The 24849-nt window shown below is 36.5% G+C and overlaps 5 protein-coding genes across 5 annotated transcripts; 3 read left to right on the top strand and 2 right to left on the bottom strand.

Annotated features, from left to right (window-relative positions):
* Positions 1-2397: 2397 nt before the first annotated feature.
* On the top strand, positions 2398-3276 carry LOTGIDRAFT_55843 (hypothetical protein; the record flags this gene model as incomplete). Its single annotated transcript, XM_009047644.1, has 1 exon — positions 2398-3276. A coding segment is annotated over one exon (879 nt), but the record flags the coding sequence as incomplete, so codon positions are not given.
* A 1235-nt stretch (positions 3277-4511) lies between these two features.
* On the bottom strand, positions 4512-6395 carry LOTGIDRAFT_171443 (hypothetical protein; the record flags this gene model as incomplete). The annotated part of the gene is made up of 1 exon (XM_009047643.1): positions 4512-6395. One exon carries the CDS (start codon positions 6393-6395, stop codon positions 4512-4514), a length of 1884 nt encoding a protein of 627 aa, XP_009045891.1.
* Positions 6396-7596: 1201 nt separating this feature from the next.
* LOTGIDRAFT_237676 (hypothetical protein) lies at positions 7597-14336 on the top strand (the record flags this gene model as incomplete). Its single annotated transcript, XM_009047642.1, has 13 exons — positions 7597-7653; positions 8022-8223; positions 8735-8902; positions 9187-9324; positions 10481-10606; positions 10856-11032; positions 11395-11603; positions 11769-12090; positions 12399-12512; positions 12753-13101; positions 13245-13283; positions 13523-13674; positions 13878-14336. 13 exons carry the CDS (start codon positions 7597-7599, stop codon positions 13937-13939), a joined length of 2115 nt encoding a protein of 704 aa, XP_009045890.1. The 3' UTR covers positions 13940-14336.
* Positions 14337-18902: 4566 nt separating this feature from the next.
* LOTGIDRAFT_82984 (hypothetical protein) lies at positions 18903-21690 on the bottom strand (the record flags this gene model as incomplete). The annotated part of the gene is made up of 8 exons (XM_009047641.1): positions 18903-19007; positions 19277-19417; positions 19665-19889; positions 20086-20156; positions 20447-20649; positions 20837-20978; positions 21070-21274; positions 21628-21690. Coding segments are annotated over 8 exons (1155 nt in total), but the record flags the coding sequence as incomplete, so codon positions are not given.
* Positions 21691-23264: 1574 nt separating this feature from the next.
* LOTGIDRAFT_199180 (hypothetical protein) lies at positions 23265-24380 on the top strand (the record flags this gene model as incomplete). The annotated part of the gene is made up of 2 exons (XM_009047640.1): positions 23265-23350; positions 23637-24380. A coding segment is annotated over exon 2 (717 nt), but the record flags the coding sequence as incomplete, so codon positions are not given.
* Between the last annotated feature and the right edge of the window lie 469 nt (positions 24381-24849).

The raw sequence follows: 24849 nt of genomic DNA, 5'->3' as shown, positions 1-24849 counted from the left end.
TTCGAGTTTTTTTTTGATCGAAATCACTTTTATGGGTCTATCTATTAAACAAGGCCAACTACGGTCTAAGGGAAGTAACTCTATTTAACAAAAATGCATTCTGGTCATGTGACTTGCTACTAGACAAAATGGCGGACGGTAATGCAAACAAACATTTATTAAAAACATTAGTTTTTTGGCATTTTAAGGCACAAAAGCTCCATTTAAGAGCATTGGAATACTAAATTTATATTTTTCAATTCAAGAATACTTGCTAAATTCATGAAAAGAAGGAAAATTTCAGTAAAATTTCCGATATTTCGTCAATTTATCGAAGATTTGTGCCTTGCCTGCATTAGGCTTTGCACAGTCGTTCTATCATATATCTCTCTCTTACGAAATAGTACATGTTGTATCTGTTTTAGATGATGGTGTGCTAGAGCTTAAGGATTGTAAGACTGAAGGGCATCAAACTGAGGCTGATAACTTCATGCCAAACAAAGAGTCAGAACTAGAGTCTAGAGAAGATTTTTCATCCAGATTCTTAAATATGGCTGCTGAGCTTTTTAATCAGCCAAAGTACAGGTAAGCTATCACAAGAAGAAACCTTGACCCACACCTCCATCTAAGAAGTCATTGTTCTGTCAATAGTAGGCTTACAACAGTGAATCATCCCAGCTATTGTTTCTACCACAACTACTAGTCTGCGATATCAGTTAGCTGGAAGTGGATGTTAACTTGTCATCTACCAACAACTACACCAACCATGGATGTTATATTGACTATCTCAATCTTGGTATTTTCTCTCTCATTATTGCAGTGATATAGTTATAATGTTGGAGGGTGAACAAAAACTATGGGGTCATAAAATAGTTCTATTGAGTCGCAGTGGTGAATGGGGTAAACCTGGTCTTCTGAACACCAAACAACTGGACCTATCAGGTATCTTACTCTCCTTCTCTCTCAATTCATTAGCTTTCAACCAGATTTTCCTTGTCAGTAATGCAGGTTTGAGAGGAAAGGATGTAAAAATGTCATCCATCATATGGGAATTGGAAAAAACACTAACCAATATGGAGCTACTATGCTTGCAAAATTGTACTGCATGACAATAATGCTTAGGTACAGGTGCATTTTCAAACTATCTCATACACTATATTTCAGATATTAGCTATGATGTGGGATATACCATGATGAAATGGGTCTATACAGATGATCTACCAGACAATCTTGATGTAGATTTCTTATTAATATTACTAGAATTATCAACTAGATTCCAACTACAATATCTTCATATTAGGTATGTCTTATCTTCACAATTTCAAACTATCACAAACTGTGTCTTATACCTCGACTACAATAGCTACCTTTCTTGTATCCCGGAATACAGTGATTTGATTGGGTTGATGCCTGCAAATACATCCAATCAGAGCTCTTGACAGAAAGACTAGACATTATGGCTTATTGTTTACAGACTATTGGTCGGAACTCTGATTGGCTGTATTTGCTGGTGTACAATCCAATCAAATCACTGTATTCTGTGATAGATTGTTTCACGCAGGCCAACCTTGTATTAGGGGTTGAAGTAAATAAATATTCATGATGTCACAATGTTTTAACAATAAATTTCAGATGTCAAAAAGAGTTGATGAATTTTGTTAGTGAAGAGAATTATATACGAATGTTAAAGATAGCTGAACAACTTAATGCCCAGCTGTTACAAGATTATTGTACACAATATCTACCCAACCAGGTAAATATCAAACAGAAGCAATTGTGCACACACCGAGACGATTCAAAAACCTTGAACACCATATAGCTGTAATTTGTCTAGTTGTCATTCTTCTGAAGTCCTACTGAAAAGTATGACAGCACTCATGAAACCATTTTCACAATGTCAAGCTATTACAAATTGTGTCTTATACCTTGACTGTAAAAGACAGCTTTCTTGTATCAGGAATGCAGCGATTTGATTGGATTGTACGCCAGCGAATATTGAATACAAGTATTAGACGGAGTTGGTAATATCTTGACATTGTGAAGATGATATGGAACTGGATTTGTTACGATTCGAACCATTGGCACCCAAACACCCCCTAGTTGATTATCATCTTGTTGTTACAGGACATAGTGACAGTAGAAGGATTAAGCAATGAAGAAGTGGAAGAAGATATCCAGGAGATAATCCAGCGGCATGATTTGAGAGTTGAGGATCACGACACTGCGAAGGGTCACGACACTGTGAAGGATCACGAGAATCAGGAGGAAAAATTTACGGAGATCATCGAAGCTAGGGAAATTAAACATGAAAACATTGAGGACAACATGTTGATGGAAATCAAACAAGAGCCAATGGAATTTATTCCAACAGCCCTGAATATTTCCCAGCCAAGGGAGACTATCTCGTATCCTAATCAACATTCGTGTAATATCTGTGGAAAAACATATTCACAAGTTATCTCCCTTGAACGGCATTACAAAAGTCACGTAAATATCGAAAACCAATATACATGTGAAAGATGTGGACGTGCCTTTTTATCAGAAACTGGGTATAAGACTCACGAATGTATCCAATTTGTATGTGACGTCTGCTCCTCGGCTTTTCAAACTCAAAATGAATTTGAAGAACATTTCGCGAGACATGACGATGTTGAAAAATGTGAATTTTGTGGTAAATGTTTCACAAATTTATCTAAATTAAAACAACACATCAAATCCCACCAGCCAGCTGATTGTCCAATTTGTGGTAAACATTTTACTCATCATGGTTCATTAAAACAACACGAGAAATGTCATATTCATGAAATCAAATGTAAAATTTGCGATAAACATTTTAGTTCTGTTAGTAACTTGACACGGCATGAGAATATTCATCGAGGTGTGAAACCATATCATTGTCAAGAGTGTGGTCAAACATTCACCCAAAATAACGATCTTCTACGTCACTCTAAAATACATACAGGAGAACTGGAGTTTAAATGTGAAATATGTCATCGTTGTTTTAATCGCCAGAGTACGTTAACAAAACATCGACGAACCCACACCAACGAAAAGCCATATTTTTGTCAGCTGTGTTCAAAATCGTTCACCAACAGTAGTAGTTTAAGTCGTCATATGAAAGGACATAATGGAGAAAAATCATTCGCGTGTGATGTTTGTGACAAACGTTTTATTTCTCGTACTGATTTGAGTCGTCATTCTAGAGTCCACGCCCCACGACCTCATTTTCAATGTAGTTTCTGTGAGAAAACATTCCGTACTATCAATGACCTTCAGGTTCATATTACCCAGCATTCAGCTGAGACTATCGAGTATATAGAATTACCTGTAGCACCAGAAGAATTAGAGAATTATAAAATTATTGACAATATTCAGGACAGTTAAAAGACATTTTGTTAGGTTTTTATTTTAAATATAAAAATCCCAAGAGCCATTTTCAAGTGTTATGTTGTTTTCAAATCATTTTGCCATTCTTTTGTTATTTTTTGAATAAATTTCATGCTTAAAGCCTTTTATTTGTTATTGTTTGTAAAATGCAGATGTGGTTTAAGTAATGTTATTGGATTAATGCAGATTATGAAAGCTATGCAGTGGGCAATTGGGAGTATGCAGCTTCAGTGTTTGGTCTGACCTGAATGACGTGCAATGAGGGATATTTTTCCAAACAGCTTTAGAATTTGGGCCCACCTGCAATGGGGGATAGTGTGCAATAATAATTTTAGTATTTGGTCTCACAGTGGGCAATGGGGGAGATATTGTGTCTTAATAGCTTAAGTGTAATGTCCCATTTCCCACAGTAATCACAGTATGCAATGGAGTAAATTTTGACACAAAGAGTTTACTTTCATATAAAATGGTTTTTTTACAGCATATACCATAACAATTTCAGTTATTTCAAGAGCTTTCTCTATCAAAAACAAAAACCATAGTAAAAAGACATAATGCATTAACAAATAAATTTCAACTTAAAAAAAGGTCTACCCCTGAAAATCTTCTCTTCCATTTTGAAATCAATATGATTCTTTAAAACATAATTCAGACATTATTAACATAATAAGTATTTAGAAATGAAATTAATGGAGTTTTACATCCTACTTTTCTGCACCATGTTGGCTAATGAAGACAGGCAATATCATGCAGGGTGTCAGGACAGTGGCATTAATTTCTTAAAGTGTTCAGGATTAAAATAAATTTTACTAGACCTTTCATAGGGATTGTAAAGAAGTTCTCTAGTATTTGTAAGTGTATCTGATGCACTTTATATCTTCCATTTGCACCAATCCAATATCCCTTTCGAAGGCCCTTTGCAATAGTGACATCATAAAATATTTTGTTTTAGTGGAATTACAGGAACTACAGACAACTGACGGAAAGTGGAATGGTGCAAATTGATGATGTCCCGTATACACATACAAAGTTTAGAAAATCTCTTTACAATCTCTTTAAAGGAGGCCATAATGCTTTAAGTGCATATCTTAGGTTCACTAAGAAACATAAAATACATAGTAAATTACATAAATACATGTATATTCTTAAAGCGAAGTGAATTTACAAATATAATTGGACGTCTGCTCCTGACCCTGATAATCCTCGTTCATTTTTAAACGTTTAGCAATTTCCTCTTCGCGCTCGTGAGCTCGTAGATGGTTTTCTAAGGCAGCGCGAGATTTATATGTTCGGCTAGTGTTACAGACTTTACAGGTCAACGGAGGTTCGTCTTTATGTTCAAAATCTACATGTTTCTTTAGCTGTCCATCTGTTCGAAAAGAACGATGACACATCGTGCATTTAAATATAGTGGGTTTTGGTTGGGTAAGGTGGCACATGATCATATCATACAGGTCGTCAGGCATCGAACCTTTTTCTGGCAGGACATCATCAGGTTCTTCAATTATAGGTGCCGGTACAAAGGTCCGCACTTCTTCAATGCTATTTTTAGTACTGGTTTTAGCTTTCTTACAAGGCTGAGGTGAAGATGATTGAGATGGATGTCCTCTCTTCTCAAAGTTACCGTCGTTACTATTAATAGTAAATATATCATCAACAAAACAAGAAGGACTTTGACTCATTGGTTGATTATTTGTAATCTGACCAATGGGAACAGTTCCGTCAAAGGAGTTGACAGTATTGATTTCGGCCACTTCCGCCATATTGGAAAGTGTGTAAGACTGCTGAGGATTCTGTATAGCTTCACCTGAGTCATCTACGATATAGATCATGTTTGGTTCAGGTTCTGTTGCCTGGGTTACGGTAGGTGTATTTGCTTCGTCGTTTGATGTATATAAAATTTCGTACGTAGTTCCACCAATCATTAAGCGACTTCCAGGTTGTATGTTGCTAGGTAACGCAGATTCTAATGACATGACACTCGGTTCCGTTTCAGGTTTCTGATACAGCCGAGGTTTGTAACTATTTTTAGATTGAGTTTTTCGCGTCACGTTTTCATTCCGCTGGATGATCTCGTCTATGATTTGATTGACAGGTTTATTTTTAGAAACGTCGGAGTGTAAAACGTTGGAATCGGTCGATTTTCTTGTGATATTCTCATTTCTTCTAATAATTTCATCAATGACTTTGTCTACAGGTTTGTTGAGTTTGGTATCTGTGTCCACTAAAACAGGAGTACTATTTTTATTGTGAAGTTTTTCTTGTAAAAGGTCTAAAACATAGTTTGTTTTGTAATTTATGGATTGAAGTTTAGCTGTTAAAGGTGTAGTAGACGTGACTACGTTGGGGTTGGAATTGTTAGTAGAACTGGCAGAGTTTGATTTTCTAATTGAATCCAAATCTAAAGCAACTTTCTGTTCACTCAAATTATAAATATCGTTAGCATCTAGTTGGACACAGAACTCTCCTTGATCTGTTTCTATTTTTAGAAACAGTTCCTTAGATTCTGTGGATTTCTCAGGATCTGTTTGCTGAATTACAGGTGCTGCAATTTGGTGGGTTTTGCAATGAAGTAGTAGAGATTCTTCAGACTCAAATACAGAATTACATACTCGGCAAAAATGACTTCCTGATTGAGGTACAGGTACATCAACTTTTTCTTGAATTTCCACTCTTAGTTCTGCAGCTTTTTCTTGCATTTCAATGCTGGGTTCGGCAATTTTTTCTGGAATTTCAGCGCCAGTTTCTGGAACTTCTAAACTAGGTTCAGCATCTTTTTCTGGAATATCCAGATTTGTTTCCCCAACTAGTTTCTCAACTAAAATCTGTTGATTTTCTTCTGTCGCTGGCTCCTTTTCAGGAATTCCATTTCCTTGATTTACATTTTCTACGTTTTCACGCCAGCATCCAGGATGATTTTGAGCTTCGTGTAAACTTGAAAATTTATTAGAGCAAACACTGCAGATAAATATAACCTTGGTAGCATCATCAGTCGAAGGAAGAGGATTGGAGTGGTCACGTTGAGCCATCTTTAACAATAATAACAATAAACTTCAAGCAACCTGAAAGATAGAAAAACACAGAATTCAATTTTACTGTCAACTTGATCATTTTATAAATACAATGCATGAGTAGAGGGTAGAGCAGACATTAGGATAGGGTCGTCAGTGGCATGTTTTTCCCTTTTTTCACATACAGTTACACTGTTACAGTTCAGAAGCAAGAAGCATGCCAGAGAATGTTCACCCTTCCTGAACACCTGATGTCACTTTTAATGCAGTTTGGATTTCAACCAAATTTCACATATCGTACCGAATTTACAAGGCAAATCGTATCAGAAACTGTGGAAATAATCGGCTATTCAGCAAAAGAACTTGTGGAACTTACGGAAAATACATAACTCTAATCACTTACCCTTAGAAATTGCATAAAATATTAAAATTTTGAATTTGAAATTAATTTTTTTGTCTCTTTATCCACCATTTTGAATTTAAAATGTCACGTTACCTATCACGTGACACCTATTTTCATTCCCTTAGTTGAAGTTACTTTTTTTTTCGCAATTCCACATTCGAAATGAAGTTAACTTCATCCATATTCGAACTGATGGTTTAGTTTAGGCCTGTTTGGTTACCAAAATCGTTGATGGTTCTTTCATATACATTTGAATACATAAATTTTGTTTAGGCATAGGCGTTAAGGCTTTAGGCACATAGGCCTTTTTCATATAATTCATATACGGGATAAAAGTGATAAACCGCTCTCCCCCGACCCCCCCTCCCCCCCCCACCCCCACCCCCACCCCCAGAAAGTACCAGTTATTGCAATATTTGGTAGCATAATAGAGATTCGAACCCGCCACACACAACACACAATTCACAACTCATACGCAAGCCCTACTTAGGACTATCTAGCCTTCATAACGACGCCCTGAACAGAACACACAACAATGGCCCATTTAGAAAGCATAATAAAAGAGAAAGACGTATTGAATATATCTTTCTTTACAAATCGAATTTCTTTTGACCATTATTTCTTATTGTTGAACGATACAAAACCCTTTTATAGCGAATTATTGTATGGTCAAAACATGTAATAACAAAAACACCATTTTGTCCGTCCTATAATCGGAACATCTTTTGGTTTTTGGATTATCAAGGATTTTTAACTTACAAAATATTAAAATATCGGATATTTTTCAACAAATATGGATATAAGATATTGAGAGGGATGAAGTTTTATATTTCTATTTTATTTTCGAGTTATTTTCAAGCGTACCATTGTGAGGTAAGGGTTTTGTTTTGTTTTTTTCAAGTACATGGAAGAACATGGCCGATGTTAAATACGATATACTCTGTGTATTCCGACATGTTGTTTTAGTCATGGCTGATCTCTTTTTAGTGTAAATATAGAAAAAAACTCTGAGTACTCTGACACTCTGTGTATTACGAATTACGAAACTAATCAGTGGTCCCAACACTCAGAAAAATCTGTATAATCTCATCTTAATCACTTATCGTTAATTAGATAATCGCTTGTATTTGGTTCGAACTGGCAGTGAAATAGCTCAAGCGATAGCAAACTGGTTTATCTAGTGCTATAGGTTCGAATCTTCCATTTTCTTAAATTAAGTATTATATTTTTATTCCATCTAGCTAACGAGTATTGCTCTAACACCAACTAACAATGTAGTAAAAGATACACAATTGGGTAACACAGACCTGTCCACAGTGTCTATGACACCCGCTAATACCTTCGCATCATGTTACGTCAAGCAGGCCTTTTCAGCAGCGACCGGAGTCGAAGTGGAGCATCCGTTTAATGTTAGATATGAAGCCGCAGCGGCTAGCTCATACAGTAAGTTTATAAGATAGTATCGATTCATTAGTCTTAACGATGACGGATAATGGCAAGGCAAGCTATATCCAACAGTTTAGTGGCTTCGATTCATTTGTCTGTAAGCGGGATCAACTCAAACTCTTTTGATAGGAGACGTTTAAATTATACTTTTTTTCTTATTTTTTATGCAATATTATGAAGACCTGGCTTTAATAATTTATATGGGAGATAACTCATCCCGTCTTATTGGAATTATTTTTTCAGGGAACGCACCATAGAACTAAGGGACTGAACTCTTGTTTTACTGATTTAAGACTACAATTAAATATCAAAATTTTCAATGTCTCTACATAGGCTATAATTGCATTGAAATTTGAACTACCGATGCCACAAACTGATCGGGCATGCCCCCTATTTGTATGGACCGTCTCGGGGGGCTAGCACGACCACTGTTCATTATGTATTGACTGTTTGGGTGGGGGTGGGGGTCTTCTGTATAGCTGACACTGTATATTTTGACTATTTTTAGACTGGATTGTGATATTTGACTCGACCAGTCCCTTTAAACTGGATTCAACCGTGGTACCAATATACACTGTGATAGTAGGATGTCTACAGAATGCTGTTACCCAATCAGCAAATCTTACAGTCCAAGTTCTACCCAATCAGAGACCAGCTCTTATAGATTATCCTGGAAGTAAGTAGACCTATTCATATGTTACGGGACTTTTAATTGGACACATGACACCACTCTCTTGGGCCTTGCTATACATTCAGACACCAAGCAGAATTTCTCTCATTGCACACTGTATGGACTTTTAATTGGACACATGACACCACTCTCTTGGGCCTTGCTATACATTCAGACACCAAGCAGAATTTCTCTCATTGCACACTGTATGGTGTTGCCCGCTTTTATCATCATTAGCCCAACTAGATGAAAATTAGGAATAAAACTCCGCATTTCCTTTTCTGTTTCAGAAGTAATAAGTTACAGTGCTCCAACAGTGCCCGCGGGGATGTTACTATATAAAGTAACAGCCACAGACGGTGATGGGGATGTGTTAACCTACACTTACAACATTCAACCTGCCGTTTCTTTTCTGTCCATTGATCAAGGTACGGTGAAGACTCAACCGACAAATCTGTCCTTATCAGTTACTCGGACGTGATTGATATACTCATGGGTCATCGCTAAACGTGAGGCATTCCCAACACCAGTGGCAGAGCCAGGTTTACGTTACAGGGGTTGGGGCAATATATCTGAGATTGCCCGAATTTTTAACCTAGTTTTGAGATTTTTGCCCGAAAAACATGCTTTCGGGGGCTACGAGTGGGGCGGGGGGTGGGGGGTGTATCCCCATCACATCCGCAAATTACATCAGAAGTATTGGTAGGGACAGATATGTCGGGCTAGGTGAAGTTTTTCTTTACATATCAAGGGTTAGGTATCGCAAACTCAGATGGTGTTGGCAGGATAGACTCGTCTTTCAGGAACTCGTGATGCGACTCTGCGATTGAGTTTGTCTACAAGTAATGACATCGAGTAGCTAGCTAATAATACATGGGCATTGGTATTGGATTTGTATTTTGTAAACTAGGTAGGTCCTATCGCGTTCGGAGAGGCCGTATTATTTGGACTTGCCGTTGATAATCTTGCTTTAGCATGGATAATACGGCTTGCCGAATCAAGGGCTACTTATCGAAAACTCTTACCTCCTTATATAAGCCTACTGTGGTGGTTAAAGTGCAGAAAATTAAGACGTAAAACTCCATTCATTTCAATTTGTGCTGGTCAAAAGCTATTGTACGGTTTTACTATTTCTTAAAACGATCACATGCTTCTCAGTTGATATTTTATATGGGAGATAACTCATCGCGTCTTATTAGAAATTTATTTTCAGGGAACGCAGTATAGAACTAAGGGACTGAACTCTTGTTTTGCTTATTATATATTTAAGACTACAGTTAAATAGCAAAATTTTACAGTGTGAATTATAACGTATTTCCCAATGTTTTGAGTACTGTCCGTTAGAAAAATGGCTAATTGAATGAATTTTTACGTCTGTGCGTCCTATTTTCTATGCGATATCAGGGTAAGAAAGGTATTTACCCTAGCTATTACATGCTTTAAGCTCTACTAAGCGTAAGAACTACATTATGTAGACCCAAACAGCAAATTGCGCCTGTCGCTCTGCAACATATTCTGCTTTACGGAAACTACCGAGGTTTGCCGAATGATGTAGACCCTAATGATCACCATTTTGTATTCCAGTTACCAATGAGATTAGCGCTGCGGTTGATTTCCGATCCGTGACGATTCCATTAGTAACAATCAATGTGGATGTCACTGACGGTTTCGATACTTTGACTGGCTTTAAATTACAGATACAAATACTAAGTAAGTATAACGTATAATCCGAAGTATAAGACGCACTTCACTGAATACGCACCTTATTATCTACTAGCATTTTATAGATACATTCATCACTACAATTGTAGGTCTTAGTTTACCCTATAAGGCAATCACGGTTAATGCTGCTGTCCTGGCAAAAGTTTCCTCTTTGTACACTGCATCACGTGGCGTCTCCATAAGCTCAATAAAGCACAGAACAGTTGGGTGTAAAACTCCATTTCATTTCAATTCCAGACTTAAACACTCGTCCAGAAATCACTAACCTACCAGCGGCTGTAACAATGAAAGAAGACGTAAACGGTGGAACATTGTTAATAGATTTATTATACCAAGATCCTGATTATACCGGGTCTTTTATCCCCGACTGCTCGGTATTCCCTAATATCAACCCCTCTATTATCTCTATATCTGGTAGGTTAATCCTCCATCCATGGGCTGAATGTTAGACAGGACCATGTCCTAGTGTATTCGGCCCTATACCCATGTGAAATGAAGAGTCTAATTTTATCCCCATGGGCTGAATGTTAGACAGGGCCATGTCCTAGTGTATTTGGGCCTTATTCTTACCCATGTAAAACATAGAGTCTATGTCTTGTCACCTTGGTGTATTGTACCTAATTCTGACAATATCTACTATCATTATTGTTATTGCTAGCGTTCCATCCAATCAAATCTTCTGTGATACAAGGAAGGTGGCTATTGCAGTCAAGGTATTAAACGCAGTTCATAATAACTGCAACAGCTAATTAGGGGTTTTTATTATGTTATTGTAGGTAGTAGACTCACACTAGCTAACGGAGGAAATGGTAAAAGTCTATTGGACTATGAAGCCATCACCAGCTATAGAATTACCTGTACTATCTTTGATGGTTACCTGTACTCGGAGAACGATGTGCTGACGCTCAATGTGGACAATGTAAATGAACCACCAATCTTCAATCAAGCTAGTGGTGTTTATAACTGTCAGCTCCAAGAATCTAAGGTTAGTGACAGACACCTTGTTCAAGCTCTGAAATCTACAGTCTATATGTCTTAAAACCTTGACTCTTATTCCTGCTCGTTGTACTCTTGACTCATATTCCTGCTCGTTGAACTCTTGACACATGCTCTGAAGACTCTGGTAACTCTATCTCCGTTTCTTTTACAGGCAGGTGGATCATCTTGTAATTTATTTCTCAGTGTCCAGGATCCGGAAAGTGATGCATACACAATTTCAATCCGCCCAGGGAACAACAACGAACGTTTCACATTCGCTTCACCATCGTCTGATATCCTGACTTTCGCCACAGACTATGATGTCGACAATAACGCCATGCCGAGCTCGGTGTCCCTGGATATAGAAGCAAGGGACGCTAATGGTGCAGCAGGATTCGCCCAGATTAAGGTCACCATCACTGATGTCAATGATAACGAGCCAGTGTTCCCTGGTTCGCAACCTGTCATCGAACTCAACGATTTGACGCCAATAGGTAAGTTAGGCTTAAACCCCCGAAAGATGAGGTCATGGGTTTTGGTCTCGAGCTGTGGGAGAAAATTTGATGTCTTTGAATAAGCAAATTTTACAAAGTGGAAAGATTATCCAATTATTATTGGAGAGATTTGGCCAAGGATCAGATGGCCTTTTTGAACTATAGGTGTTATACTTGTGGCGTTGGACAGACCAGAGCTATGGAGCCAACGGATCAGCAGAAAGGATCGAAAGGAATGCTCCTATCTGAATAGATCCTACCCCATAGCTTGTAGGGAGTTATCTTATAATGGATGTATCTTTCTGTAGGGTTGGTGGGTATTCTTCAGGCGTCTGATGCCGATTCTGGATTAAACGGTGAAGTAGAATATAGAGCTACAACCATTAGTCCACTGACAGCTGCCAATTATCTCAACGTACTAGGTATGTATGGGTGGAAAGGGCTGAGGGTCGAGTCTCGAAAGCACTGACTGTGGCGTCAGAATCCTTCTTACCTTGAAGACCTGCAAATAATCGCCTAGCAGATCGCAACAAAGGGAGATGTCTGAATTGCAGGCAATGGTTCTAATGGACAAGAAGGCGTCGGATCTGTAGACATTGAAGGAACTTAATTGGTCTGATGTTGAAGGTGGCCGAATTTTAGGTGTGCTCTCATCATTTCAGGCAACGGGCAGATCCACTACACCAAACAATTCCCAGATACTTGGTCCGGGACAACCATTCTACTGACAGCAGACGCCGAAGATAAGGGGATACCCAGCAAGAAAGCCTCTACCACACAAACCGTTCGATTTGTGACCCTTCCAACAACCACCCAACCGCCTCCAGCTACAACGCAACCCGATACTACCCCGAACCCACTCTCTCAGCAACCAGAGCAAGGCTATTTTGACGAACCGGCTAATATTGCTATGGTGGCTGTTCTTGGAGTAATTTTATTTATTGCTCTACTGATAGCATTGTTTTTCTGTATGAGGAAACTATTCTTAGGGTATTGCTGTACTAGACCAAGGTAAGGATTTTTATCGAGATCTTGTTGCAGTGATTTTTCAAATCACCAGCCCAATGGCTCATGGTGGAATCCTTTTTTTGTTCCATCTTCTCCAGTCTACAAAGAGTTTGTTTTGATATTCGTTATATTTATTTATATTCTAGCCATGGTAGAGTTCATCCTTATAATGGTTACCCTCCAGAGTAAGTATTATAATCTCTTACTTGAAGAGCAAGCAAAAACCTACATGCACATGGAACGGAATTGTCCTCAGTTGGTAGACATAACATAGGATTCTCATTTTAAAAAGTAATACGGGTCACCTAAATTGTGTTTTATCAGCTCGAAAACTACTGGACTAGACTTCAAAAGCACGTTCTTCATTCTCCTTCATACGCCTGCCAGCTCCTTGTTCTTCAATTCACTGTATGTCTATTTACAGCTATTACACACCACCAAGACAAAGTCGATATTCCGGGTACCCTCGGTACTACCGGGAACCCTCCGACCATGTAGACCCAAGGGAGTATTACAGAGATCCTCGATATCACAGAGACCCCAGGCATCCGCTCTCTGCAGGCAGCATTCACGGAGGTGAGTTTTTGTTAATGTGCAGTCTCTCTTGAAATTTTCAATTAGACATGAGAATGTGCATGGCTATACATCTAGGAGTGTTCGAGTTAAAAGTGTCCACAAAATACATGAAATCAGCTAATCGTACCATAGCCCATGGCTGGAGGTCCTAGACTTGATGCTACTTCTTCCAGTACATCAATTTTTCACTCTTTCTTTTCCAGAGATCATAGCAGTTGATGACCGAAGAAGTAAACCGAGCAGACTGGCGCTGCAACCATTTTAGACTTCTGTTATAATCCTTTGTGGCATTTGTGTAAATATTTTCATGCAGGACAAGCAAATATTGTGGCTTTCTTATCAAGGAATTCCCATCTTATTGATCACTATACCTTTGCGATATTGGGTGGGAGGTGCTAAATCAGTACACGTGTGATTGACATGTTTAGTCCCACCCTTAACATGTGCTGTGCTAAATTTAACAAACTTCATAGAGCTTCCCAAAAAAGAGTCCTCACACCATAGCAATCACCAAGTGTGAGAAACAATATCGACGGAACTCGCAACCATTCGCAACTGATGATCGCTGTGGTGTGAGGGTTCGTTAATCCTCTGAAATGCATTGATTATGTCCAACCGTGTCTGTGATATTGTACTTTTTTAAATAAATTATATTTTATTTTCTTCGGAGTTTTTAACATTAGATGTTTCAGATCGGATGTATTGATCAGGGAATTTTACTCAAATACAAGTCATTATGGATTATATATATTTATTGATTAAAGAAGAAACAACAATGTTACTATGGTGATTAAATAACACAAGAATAAAGCAAGAATATTAAAAGTTTAATGCCTAAAATTCATTCAGTCCAAAGTTTAATGATTATGATTAGAGGTAAGGACAAGTCCAGTGTTCGTCAGTGTTTTTGATCAATTTTAGCAAATGACAAGCCTTTTTTATTTGATCTTTGACAAATTTACTGCAGCACAAGAAGTGCGTATTATATTCGCAATTGTACAGTATATAGTTAGGTCTGACAGACAGAAAGTTTGATGAGTTAGGGTAAAGGGATGTGATGATTATCAAAATAAATATATATAGTCTAAGGTTATTGGAACTGACATACTGCATGGCAGTTTATCTGCTGCATGTCAGTTTATATGCTGCATGACATTTTATATGCTGCATGGCAGTTTATACGCTGCATGGCACATTATGTACTGTATGGCAGTTCATCAATTCAAAAATCAAGGAAAGATAGTTCAATTCTTCTGAATTATCTCCCTTACTTAAACAGGAAATGACTTTGTAGCCTTATCAACAAAATCATTTCCAAACAGTAAATTTCAAAAACAAAAATTGGGAATACATATTTTAAAACGATCAAGTCCTTTGTTTAAACTAAGAAAAGAAAAGGGACAAATTATGATTTTTTGGATAAAAAATGGAAAAAAAGAAAAATGCCGTTAGCTATGTTTAAGAAATGAAAATAACATGAAAAATCATAATTTGATTGCAGTTCTTTAAGATTATATGGAAAACATTCCTAAATGCTTGACAACTTTCAATTCTGATTAAAATACAAAAATTGATATACTCCGTTACGTTTTTATTTACTGTTATACGCAGTTTCACTGTGACACATGAGTTAACATAAAAATATAACGAAAAGCAAACAAATTCGTATTATAATCAAATTGGAAAAAGTCTAAATATTATCTCTTTGATTCAAGATTACACAAAATTTCTTTCCAAAATTTCTGCAATAATTTTAATTTCATCATTTTTTTAGTTTTTTGTTTTTTGGCTTACACAATTTCATAAGAAAATTCAAAAATCTTGAACCAAGGTAGACGTGATCAGTCCAGTATGTCATTACTTATTCAAAACAAGTTTAAAATTGTAGCAAGATAGTCTTGTATTGTCCAGTCTTTGCAGCAATGCATACAGATAATTATTTTTGCATACTGGACTAATCAAGTCAACCACGGTAGACGAGATCAGTCCAGTAAGTCAATAACAAGTTCAAAATTGTAGCAATATAGCATGTCTTATCCAGTCTTTGCAGCAATGAGACAAAAGAGCGAAGTTTATAGCCATACTGGACTGATCGCGTCATTTCAATATTATTATGAATATATTTTCAAGAAAAACATGTGAACATCTAAATAATAAGAAACATTAAAAAAAAAGCAAACCAACTTAGCTAATCCCTTATTAGCCAATCATAATAATCCATCAAATACTTGGGAGGTCCTTTACCAATTACATTTCTTGTATTACAGAAGTTTGTAAATACAGCAATTTGATTGGGTTATACGCCATCGAATACAGCCAATCATAGACCTCGACAGACTGTAGTCGTTATGGCTTATTCTTTACTTTCTGTCGATGATACTGATTGGCTGTATTTGCTAGTGTACAATCCAATCGAATCGCTGCATTAACACACTTCCGTGACAAAAAGGTACCTAAAGATGAAAGTTGTTCAAACAAATGTACATGTCTATGTCTCTCAATTCATATTCCAAAACAACTCTAAATACAAATAAACGTGCAGTAATTTTTACAATGTGTTATGTGTAACACAGCTAAGGGGTTTTCTAAGCTTGAATGCTGAAAAACATCTTATGAAACTTTTCAAATTGTTCAAAGTTTTACACAAAAAAATACTTTGAAGGCATTCAAAATTTCACAAAAAAATAACGAAATACATTTTCAGTTCAAAATTGCGCTACCAAATCAGTCACTTTTTCAGCCAATCAGAAAGGTTTGACAAAACTAGTCTGGGACTTTCGACAAATCAAATCAGCCAAAACAAACATATAATGGACCAATCATATCGCTTTTTACTGACAATGTATTACGCCTTATATGGAAGAAAACATTCACAATATTATTACAATGCATTATGGGACAAAAAATCAGAAAACAGTCAACACCAATTTATATTCAAATATCAGTTCCTTCAAGCTCTGATTTCATTGGCTAAAACATTATTCCAGAATCAAATTCCTCACCATTGATTGGGTAAGAAATGATTCCATTGACCAATGAGAAAGAAACTGATATTGTCATTCACGTGTCACTTTTTCTGGTTTTCTATCAACCAGTAGCTATAGCCTAGTTTATCCAGAACTTTTACATTGATACCTATATAACAAAGACCTGACAATCTAGTCTTAATGTTGTCTTCACTATATAGGTAAGTAGAAATAAGCCTGGATGAAAATAGACTATATATGTCTAAATAAAGGACTGGATAATAGTAGATTATTTCTCTGTTTTGATGACTCGCGATACTGGTATCTTCCTCGGATTGGCTGCGGTATTAAAATTGGCTCCGCCTCCAGGTTGAACATGAGGTCTGAAACGACAATGGGATTAGATACAGTTTTAAAAAAGGTCACAACAGCGCAAGACAAGAATTTGAAATAATTCTTCTTGGGAGTCATTTCACAATGTCAAGCTATTACAAACTTTGTCTTATACCTTGATTACAATAACAACCTTTCTTGTATCACGGAATGCAGCAATTTGATTGGATTGTATACCTCCAAATTAGAGAAACTTCAATTACTTACCCATCTCCTGAGTTATCAACTCCCACACCAAGGTCATTGAGTATCTGAAGAGCAGCCTGATCATGGGAAGATTCCAATGTGGCACCAGATGCGTGTATAATTTGAGGTGGATTTAATCCAATTGTCAATCGACACAAATGATCGTTCTTATTCTTCTGAAAGAAAATATAGTTCATTATTTGTTCTAAAAACATGGAAGTATATTAGGTATAAAGACTCTTCAAAATCTTAAGATGCACTGCAGCCTGGGTGGTTACATATTACGTCTCCATCTTATACCTTGACTGCAATGGTCCACTTTCTTGTTTCAAGAACAGCAATTTGAATGGATTGTACACCAGCAAATATAGCCAATTAAAGACCTCGTATAATTTGTTATAGTCAATCTGTCGCGAGCTCAGACTGGTTGATTCGTTAGTGTATAATCCAATCAAATCACTGTACTTACAAACTTCACTTACAATCTTCCAACTTCACTTACAAACTTCAAACTTCACTTACAAACTTCAGTTACAAGTTGCAAAAAATTCAAATTGAACTTACCTGTCCAGCAAAATCATCAAAATTGACATCAAACTTATGAATGGAGGCTAACTCTCGAAGACGTATTTCTGGACGTACATTGGATTGACTAGGTAAAGACCGACCCAATCCAAGGTTATTCAAGTCTTCAGACTGGGTCGTTCCTAAAACAAATATCACACATCTATTATCCAGTCTTATCAACATCAGATCAAACTTTCATTCTGTTTTCATTAGCTTATATTTTTAATGAAGCCACTTCATTAAGGTCTAAAGACGGGTCTTTTGATCATTCATCCCTTTAACATTTTGACCAATCATATTTCTGCCCTCTCCAGAACTTGTCTTTTTTTATCCAATCAGATTACTAAGAAGTTTAAGTGAGAAAAAGAAACAAACCTTGTCCAAAAATAGTAGGGGATTGATTGTGTGTTTGTGAGTTACGACTAGAATCAGGTATCAATAGTAGGCCAGGAACCAACTGTCGTCCAGCCTTAATATTATTACCACTAGAATTTACTATAATACAATATAATACAGAGATTGATAAGATTTCCCTAATTTACTGTCGTCCAGCCTTAACATTATTACCACTAGAATTTACTATAATACAATATAATACAGAGATTGATAAGATTTCCCTAATTTACTGTCGTCCAGCCTTAACATTATTACCACTAGAATTTACTATAACACAATATAATACAGAGATAGTAAAACACAGATACCATTCCAATTTTCAGTCAAACGTCTGTGGATCTTTAAACATTATTTGAACCATCATTTAAGGTTTTAAATTCCACTAAAACTAAGTGTTCAATGTTTCTAAGTTGCTAAATAACAGCATGAGATCAACATGAATAAGAATAGATTAAATATTGTACCTCCATTTTCTCCGCCACTTTCCACAAACGTCACTTTCTTATCACTTGAATTGCCCTGAAAATAGAACGAAAGATGAAATCAAGTTCTTTATCTTGCCTACTGCTCAGCTTGTGCTTTCAGAAACCCCAGATGCTTCAGAGAGTCCACACAACTAATATTGTTTGTTGGATATATAATAAACGTGGAAAATATAAAGAATTAAATATCAATCAATACCTCATTAGTTTTAATGGCTGATTTTGAAGGTTGTGGAGGAGACTGGTTAAATCCTAGATGATGTAGCATGTTTTCGGCGGCATTCCGTTTGGCCAGTTTTTTATTATGTCCTACACCAGTACATTTCTCTTCATCTACTTGCACCTATAATACAAACAAATCATTGAGATACATACCGAAAGCACTGGCTGTATCAGATATTTTAATGCTTGAAGTAGCTTGTAATACAGGCAAGGAACACTAACTTTCCAGAGCACCTAATCAGTGGTATTTCTAGGATCTCAGAAGGGGCCACACATTCTCAACGTGATTAAGTTTTCTCTATCTCATACCTTGACTGCAATAGCTACCTGTCTAGTATCACAGAATGCAGTGATTTCATTGGATTGTACTCCAGCGAATAATTCACCTACCTGCATAATAAATTCTCTTCTATGATAAACTCCATGGTCAGCTACTAGAGTAAAAACAGGTTCTTTCTTCTTCTCAGCTTGTGTAATCTGTATGAGTCTAGAGATAGGATTGATAGTCACACCGTAGTTCTGATCCCCTTTCTGTACTTGTGGTATCAACTGAAATATGACAAGCATTCTACTGATGAAATATTATGAAAGTTGAACTCATCCCAAATGAAATTCCACTTCTAATTCACAAAGATATATATTATGCATGATCTTAGTTTTAAGACTCATCCCAAATAAATTAAATGGAGCTATTTTTCAGGGCCACATGCAGAGTAAAAAAATACTTTTAGACATGACCGGTAAAATGACCTGTAATCAAAATCCCTGATCAGCTTACCTTAATCAAATTCCTATTCTTCTTTTTGGTACTTGGTGGTCGATTACGTGTTGGCACGATTGAATTGGGTAAATTTGGCAGCTTTTTCAATTCGTCTAACATCAACTCAGCAGCCTTTTTCTTGGACAGTTTTTTAGAGTTACCCTCCCCTTCTGTCACCTTGTCTCCAACAGTACATCGAGTTATAAATACCTTCATATGTGGTGGACCAGACTCCTTTATAACCTGTAAAAATATAACAAGAGTTAAACATCTTGATGTTCAGGGTGTTTTCGAGATTAGAGCCCTCCATCTTAACCTCTAGCACTGATTCTAACATATCCTAGCACTAAGATCGTGTTGGCACTACATGGCCAGGTATTTACCTAACTTTCTCTCTGAGTATTCAAAATTTGTGTGGCCTCCCTTTACCTGTACATACCTCAAAAGAGACGGCCATGTTTCTTTTCAAACCTATTTCATGTACTAGACTAATTTCTGATTTTAACTCATCTCCAGGAGCCACTGGCGCTGAAATAACAAAATCATCCAATAAAAATTAAAACTTTAAGAAGAAATAGTGTTCCTTTAATTATTAAATAATTCTTTACACCCTCTTAGTTGGCTTAATTCTAAAACAATCTTAACTGTAAACAATATATCCTTCAGACAGTATTTACTCATCATCAAAATCATCTTCACAATGACAAGCTATTACAAACTTGGTCTTATACCTTGATTAGAATAGACACTATTCTTGTTTTAACATTGTGTAGATGAGTAAAAGAAATTTCAATGCTTACTTTCAGTTTTTTCTTCTTTCTCTTCACTTTCTCCCTCAGGTTTAACTGGTGGAGTAGGGGTAGGGAGGTTCTTTAATATACGCAAGGCTTTATTAGCTGCTGTATGTCTAGCAGCCTGGTGTGTTGGACCTTCTCCTATAAATTCTCTTTGTCCAACTTTCAATGATACATAGGCTGTTCGGGTTGGTCTTGGATAACGGTATCTAAATGAAAATCAAATTGGGCTAATGAAGACAGGTAATGCCATGCAGAGTGCAAAGAGGGAAATTTTGCCAGGCTAGCCTGCTCTTTTTCGAATTTGCTTATAAATTGTCCCAAAGATCAAAATTGCTGCCAGAAATCCATTGACATGACTGGTAAATAAAGATAAATCAACAGCCCTGATCCTACCTTTGATTATAAATTCCTCGGAAATCAAAGTTTGGTTGATGATAGTATTGAGAATGTCTGGGTTCAATGGCTTTATAACTAGCTACTTCTCCTCTTCTCATAGCCACAGCATTTAACTCTACTGTCGGCATTATACTGTTTGCTGAAAGTAAAAACATATGGAGTTTAACACCCTATTAAACTTCCAAATAAACAGAATTTCTTATTTCTACAAAATAAAGAAAAGAACTTACATCCTCTGCCAGAAGATCTTTCAGGTTTAGGTGGTGGTTTAGGGAAGGCTGTTTTCTCTAAAGATAGACTAGCTACAGCATGTTGAGCCTTCTTAATACTCTGGCCTGATGCTGAGTACTCTTCTTCTCCTAGTTTAAGTTTAACATAGAATAATTTCTGATGTGCTGGTCCTTCTTCATCTACTAACATGTACTGGTGTGAGACCTGCAAATTAAATGGATGTTTTAATCCGTCTTTAAAAGTTTGCTAGGTTCAAAGAATAGCTTTGCTTTACGATCAAAGAATGGTTTATTTGGTGGTCCATGTTGGCTGTAAGCTAGCACAAGTCTGTCTTGCCTAAGGTAAGTCTGTCCTAAGAAGCTGCAGGTGACAATCTTGACTAGTTTTACATATTACTTTTCTCCTCTAGACATGACTAATGAAGATGTGAAGCACCAAATAATACAGTGTCAAATGAGGGAAATATTTCTTGTGCAACCTTAAAGAAGGCCTTTATTTCTCACGATGTTAACAACTAGCAAAGGAAAAGACTTTAAAAGAAATGTAACTATGATTACCTTGTTATAACGAGCTAATTCGTTCAATAGACACATTGGTGTTTTCTCTTTCGTGTTTGCCACATTAATTCCCGTTTCCCCTTCATTTTTAATTACGTTACTCGAAGATTCTGATGTCACAGTATTATTGGTACCGGCTGTTGTCGTTTCACCGTCTTTACTACCATTTTCATTGGCTACTTTTTGATTAGTCATCATAGCAGGTTGAGATGCATTGTTTGGATTGGTTAAAATTTGAGTTGGTTTCTGCAGAACCATTGTGGGTTGTTGCCCTTTATTCTGATTGGACATATTACCAGCCCCTTTATGGAGATTGTTTTGATTGGTTAAAATCGCGGTTGGTTGTTTATTTTGATTGGTTGGCAAGTTACCAGGTTGAATATTGCTATGAAGTACCATGTTATTATTCGGCATTCCTTGTTGTGGAGGCATCATTTGTTTATTGGGATATCCCTGTAAATACTGGGGATTTCCTTGTGGCGGTCCTGACATGGGAATTCCCTGTTGTGACAGCTGCTGGGGGTATCCATGAGTCATCATAGCTTGATGATGTTGACGTCCTCCCATTTGCTGCGGATTTCCTGAATTAATAAAGAAAATATACATAAGCTCAATTCATATAAATAATATCATAAAAATATAATGTAAGCAAGAATTGGTTTGATCTCGTTAAATTTAAATAATGCCTAGAATTATGCCTAGAGAAATCTTGAAATAATACCACAATTAAAACTCACCAGGCATGTTGTTCATATTCATGGAATTCATATTGTTCATGTTATTCATGGTTTACGTCTAATTCTAGCTAGAGTTATCTCTCTTGACACCAAAATCTTCAGAATAAATCGTACACAACTCTTCTTTCGACGTGATCTGGGACACAAGTCAAAATCTGAAGATAAAAGATATCAAATTTCTCATTATTATTAGTCATAATTGGCATTTAAAATTAAAGAATAAAAGGGTATTAGGCCTAATTAAGCCATGCCAGTGTAGAAATGCACCTGCACTACACTAGACGTAGAGTAATTCGTCTTACACCCACCCAAGATTATTATTTTACCAGGGCCAATCAAATCAATCAGCAATTTACTACAATATGATACTGTGATTGTTGATCACATTACGTCGTGTTTACATTTTTATCATAACCGGTGGAATAAAAAGGCTTCGATCAGCAGTTTTACCTTTAATTTAATCTAAAATGGAGAGTAAGATGAAAGATTGTGGCTTGAAGTTGAAATCTAAGCTTTAATTTTTATCCCAGATAAGGCAGAAAATAGTTGAATAATGGCAAACAGTAAAGAAAATTTTTCGACTAAACGTCGTCCATGTTGGTCTGCTAGCGCGTAAGGAAATCTCGTTTCGGCGAGACCTAAAATGGCTAAGTCTAAAATTAAGAAAGAGATTTTTCTTTTGATGCTTATTCTTTATTGTCACCGCTGGGCAATGGAAGCTTTAAAATGACTACAAAACTGCCATTTCATCAAAAAAATTGCTTTCAGATTTCTTTATAAATTGGTTTTAATTGGTCGATAAAGATAGAAAGACAAAATTTGGAAGAAAAAATGCAAGACTAAATTTTAGACACAACCATTTTCATGGGAGACCTTGACCTTCTTACTTGATAGACTGGTTTGTTTACATATTTTTGATGGAATTAGTGAATATTTTAGTTATTTAATGGAAAATCTACACGTTCGTTGCTTTCCTCATCAATATGGTAATATTTCCTTATATAATATGTAAAAGATTACATTTGCAGCGTAATTTGGAAAGGAATTTGCTTAATTTCAGCCAAATGTCTGTTGTTATAACATGCTAAATAAACACTGGGCTTATCACACCTGCTAGTAGAGTTCGACCATCTGCCATATTGCGCTGCCAACGAGTCTAACAGACCTTTAAATGGATCGTTTTAGGTCATCAGAATATTCACTTGTAGCTCATGCGTTGGCCCATCTTGCATTTTTACATCAATTGTTGTTGAATTATCTTAAACATTTCAGTTCAGAACACCATACTGATGTCGTGACATGTCTGCTGAACAAATTGCTTCAGAGCTCTTCAAAATCCACAAGTTAAAGTTAAATAAAGCTGTAAGAGTGGGAAAGAGAATCATGGAAACCGAAGAAGTGAATTCGGAAGGAACTTTCAACAGTGAAAAGAGCTCGGATAATGATATCAAAAGTGAAGAAATGGATTTTCAATGTCATATTTGTCTTGAATATTTACCAGATGTGTTGAGTTTCAAATCTCACTGTGCAGCTCACAATAAGGAAAGCCAATCTCCGTATAAATGTGAATACTGTTCTAAAATCTGTTCTAATCGAAGTGGGTTACGAAATCATATTAGGATCCATACAGGAGAGCGGCCATTTTCTTGTGATCTATGTGGAAACAGTTTTATTCAGAAACAACATCTATTGACCCATATGTTGACACATTCTGGTGAGAAACCTCATTCTTGTCATCTCTGTGATATGAGTTTTACCACAAGTGGAGGGTTAAAAAAACACATTCGAACTCATACAGGAGAAAGACCATATTTATGTGGAATTTGTAACAGAAGCTTCTCTCAAACAGACCATCTTCAAGGACACATGAGAAAACACACTGGAGAAAAACCTTACAAATGTGATGTTTGTGATAGATCTTTTGGACAACGAGGTTCCTTACAAGCTCACTTTAAAACACATACAGAAAATAAGACACATGTGTGTAAAATTTGCAGTAAATCATTCCAGAACAGCGACACACTATTGGAACACATGAAAACACATAATGGTGAACGTTCGTTTGTGTGTGGCGTGTGTGATAAAAAGTTTATGACCATGTCACATCTTCAGAGACACATTCGATGTCACACGGGAGAGAAGCCATATTGGTGTAAGAATTGTGGGAAGTGTTTTAGTGACAGACTATCGTTAGTGCAGCATCGATTACTTAAAATGTGTATCATTAATGAAATACAGAAATCAGGTCAATATTTTTGTTCAAACTGTGGTACATCTTTTACTAGAAACAGTTCTTTGTTACGTCATAAGAGAAGAACAAAATGTCAAGAAGCTTTCCTCCATGAGAAACCAATTAAAAACATCAAAGTGGAAAACACACGTGACAGTTTTAGTGATTCTGAAGATTGCTTGGAATTAAATGGCTACTCTGAATTCATTTCCAAACAGCTTCAATATCAAAATAGAATTATCAAAAACGGTTTAA

This window comes from Lottia gigantea (genome assembly GCF_000327385.1).
Source record: "Lottia gigantea unplaced genomic scaffold LOTGIsca_115, whole genome shotgun sequence".
NCBI classification, from domain to species: Eukaryota; Metazoa; Mollusca; class Gastropoda; family Lottiidae; genus Lottia; species Lottia gigantea.
The sequence above is the reverse complement of the archived record's forward strand: the minus strand, read 5'-3'. Positions and strand labels throughout refer to the sequence as shown.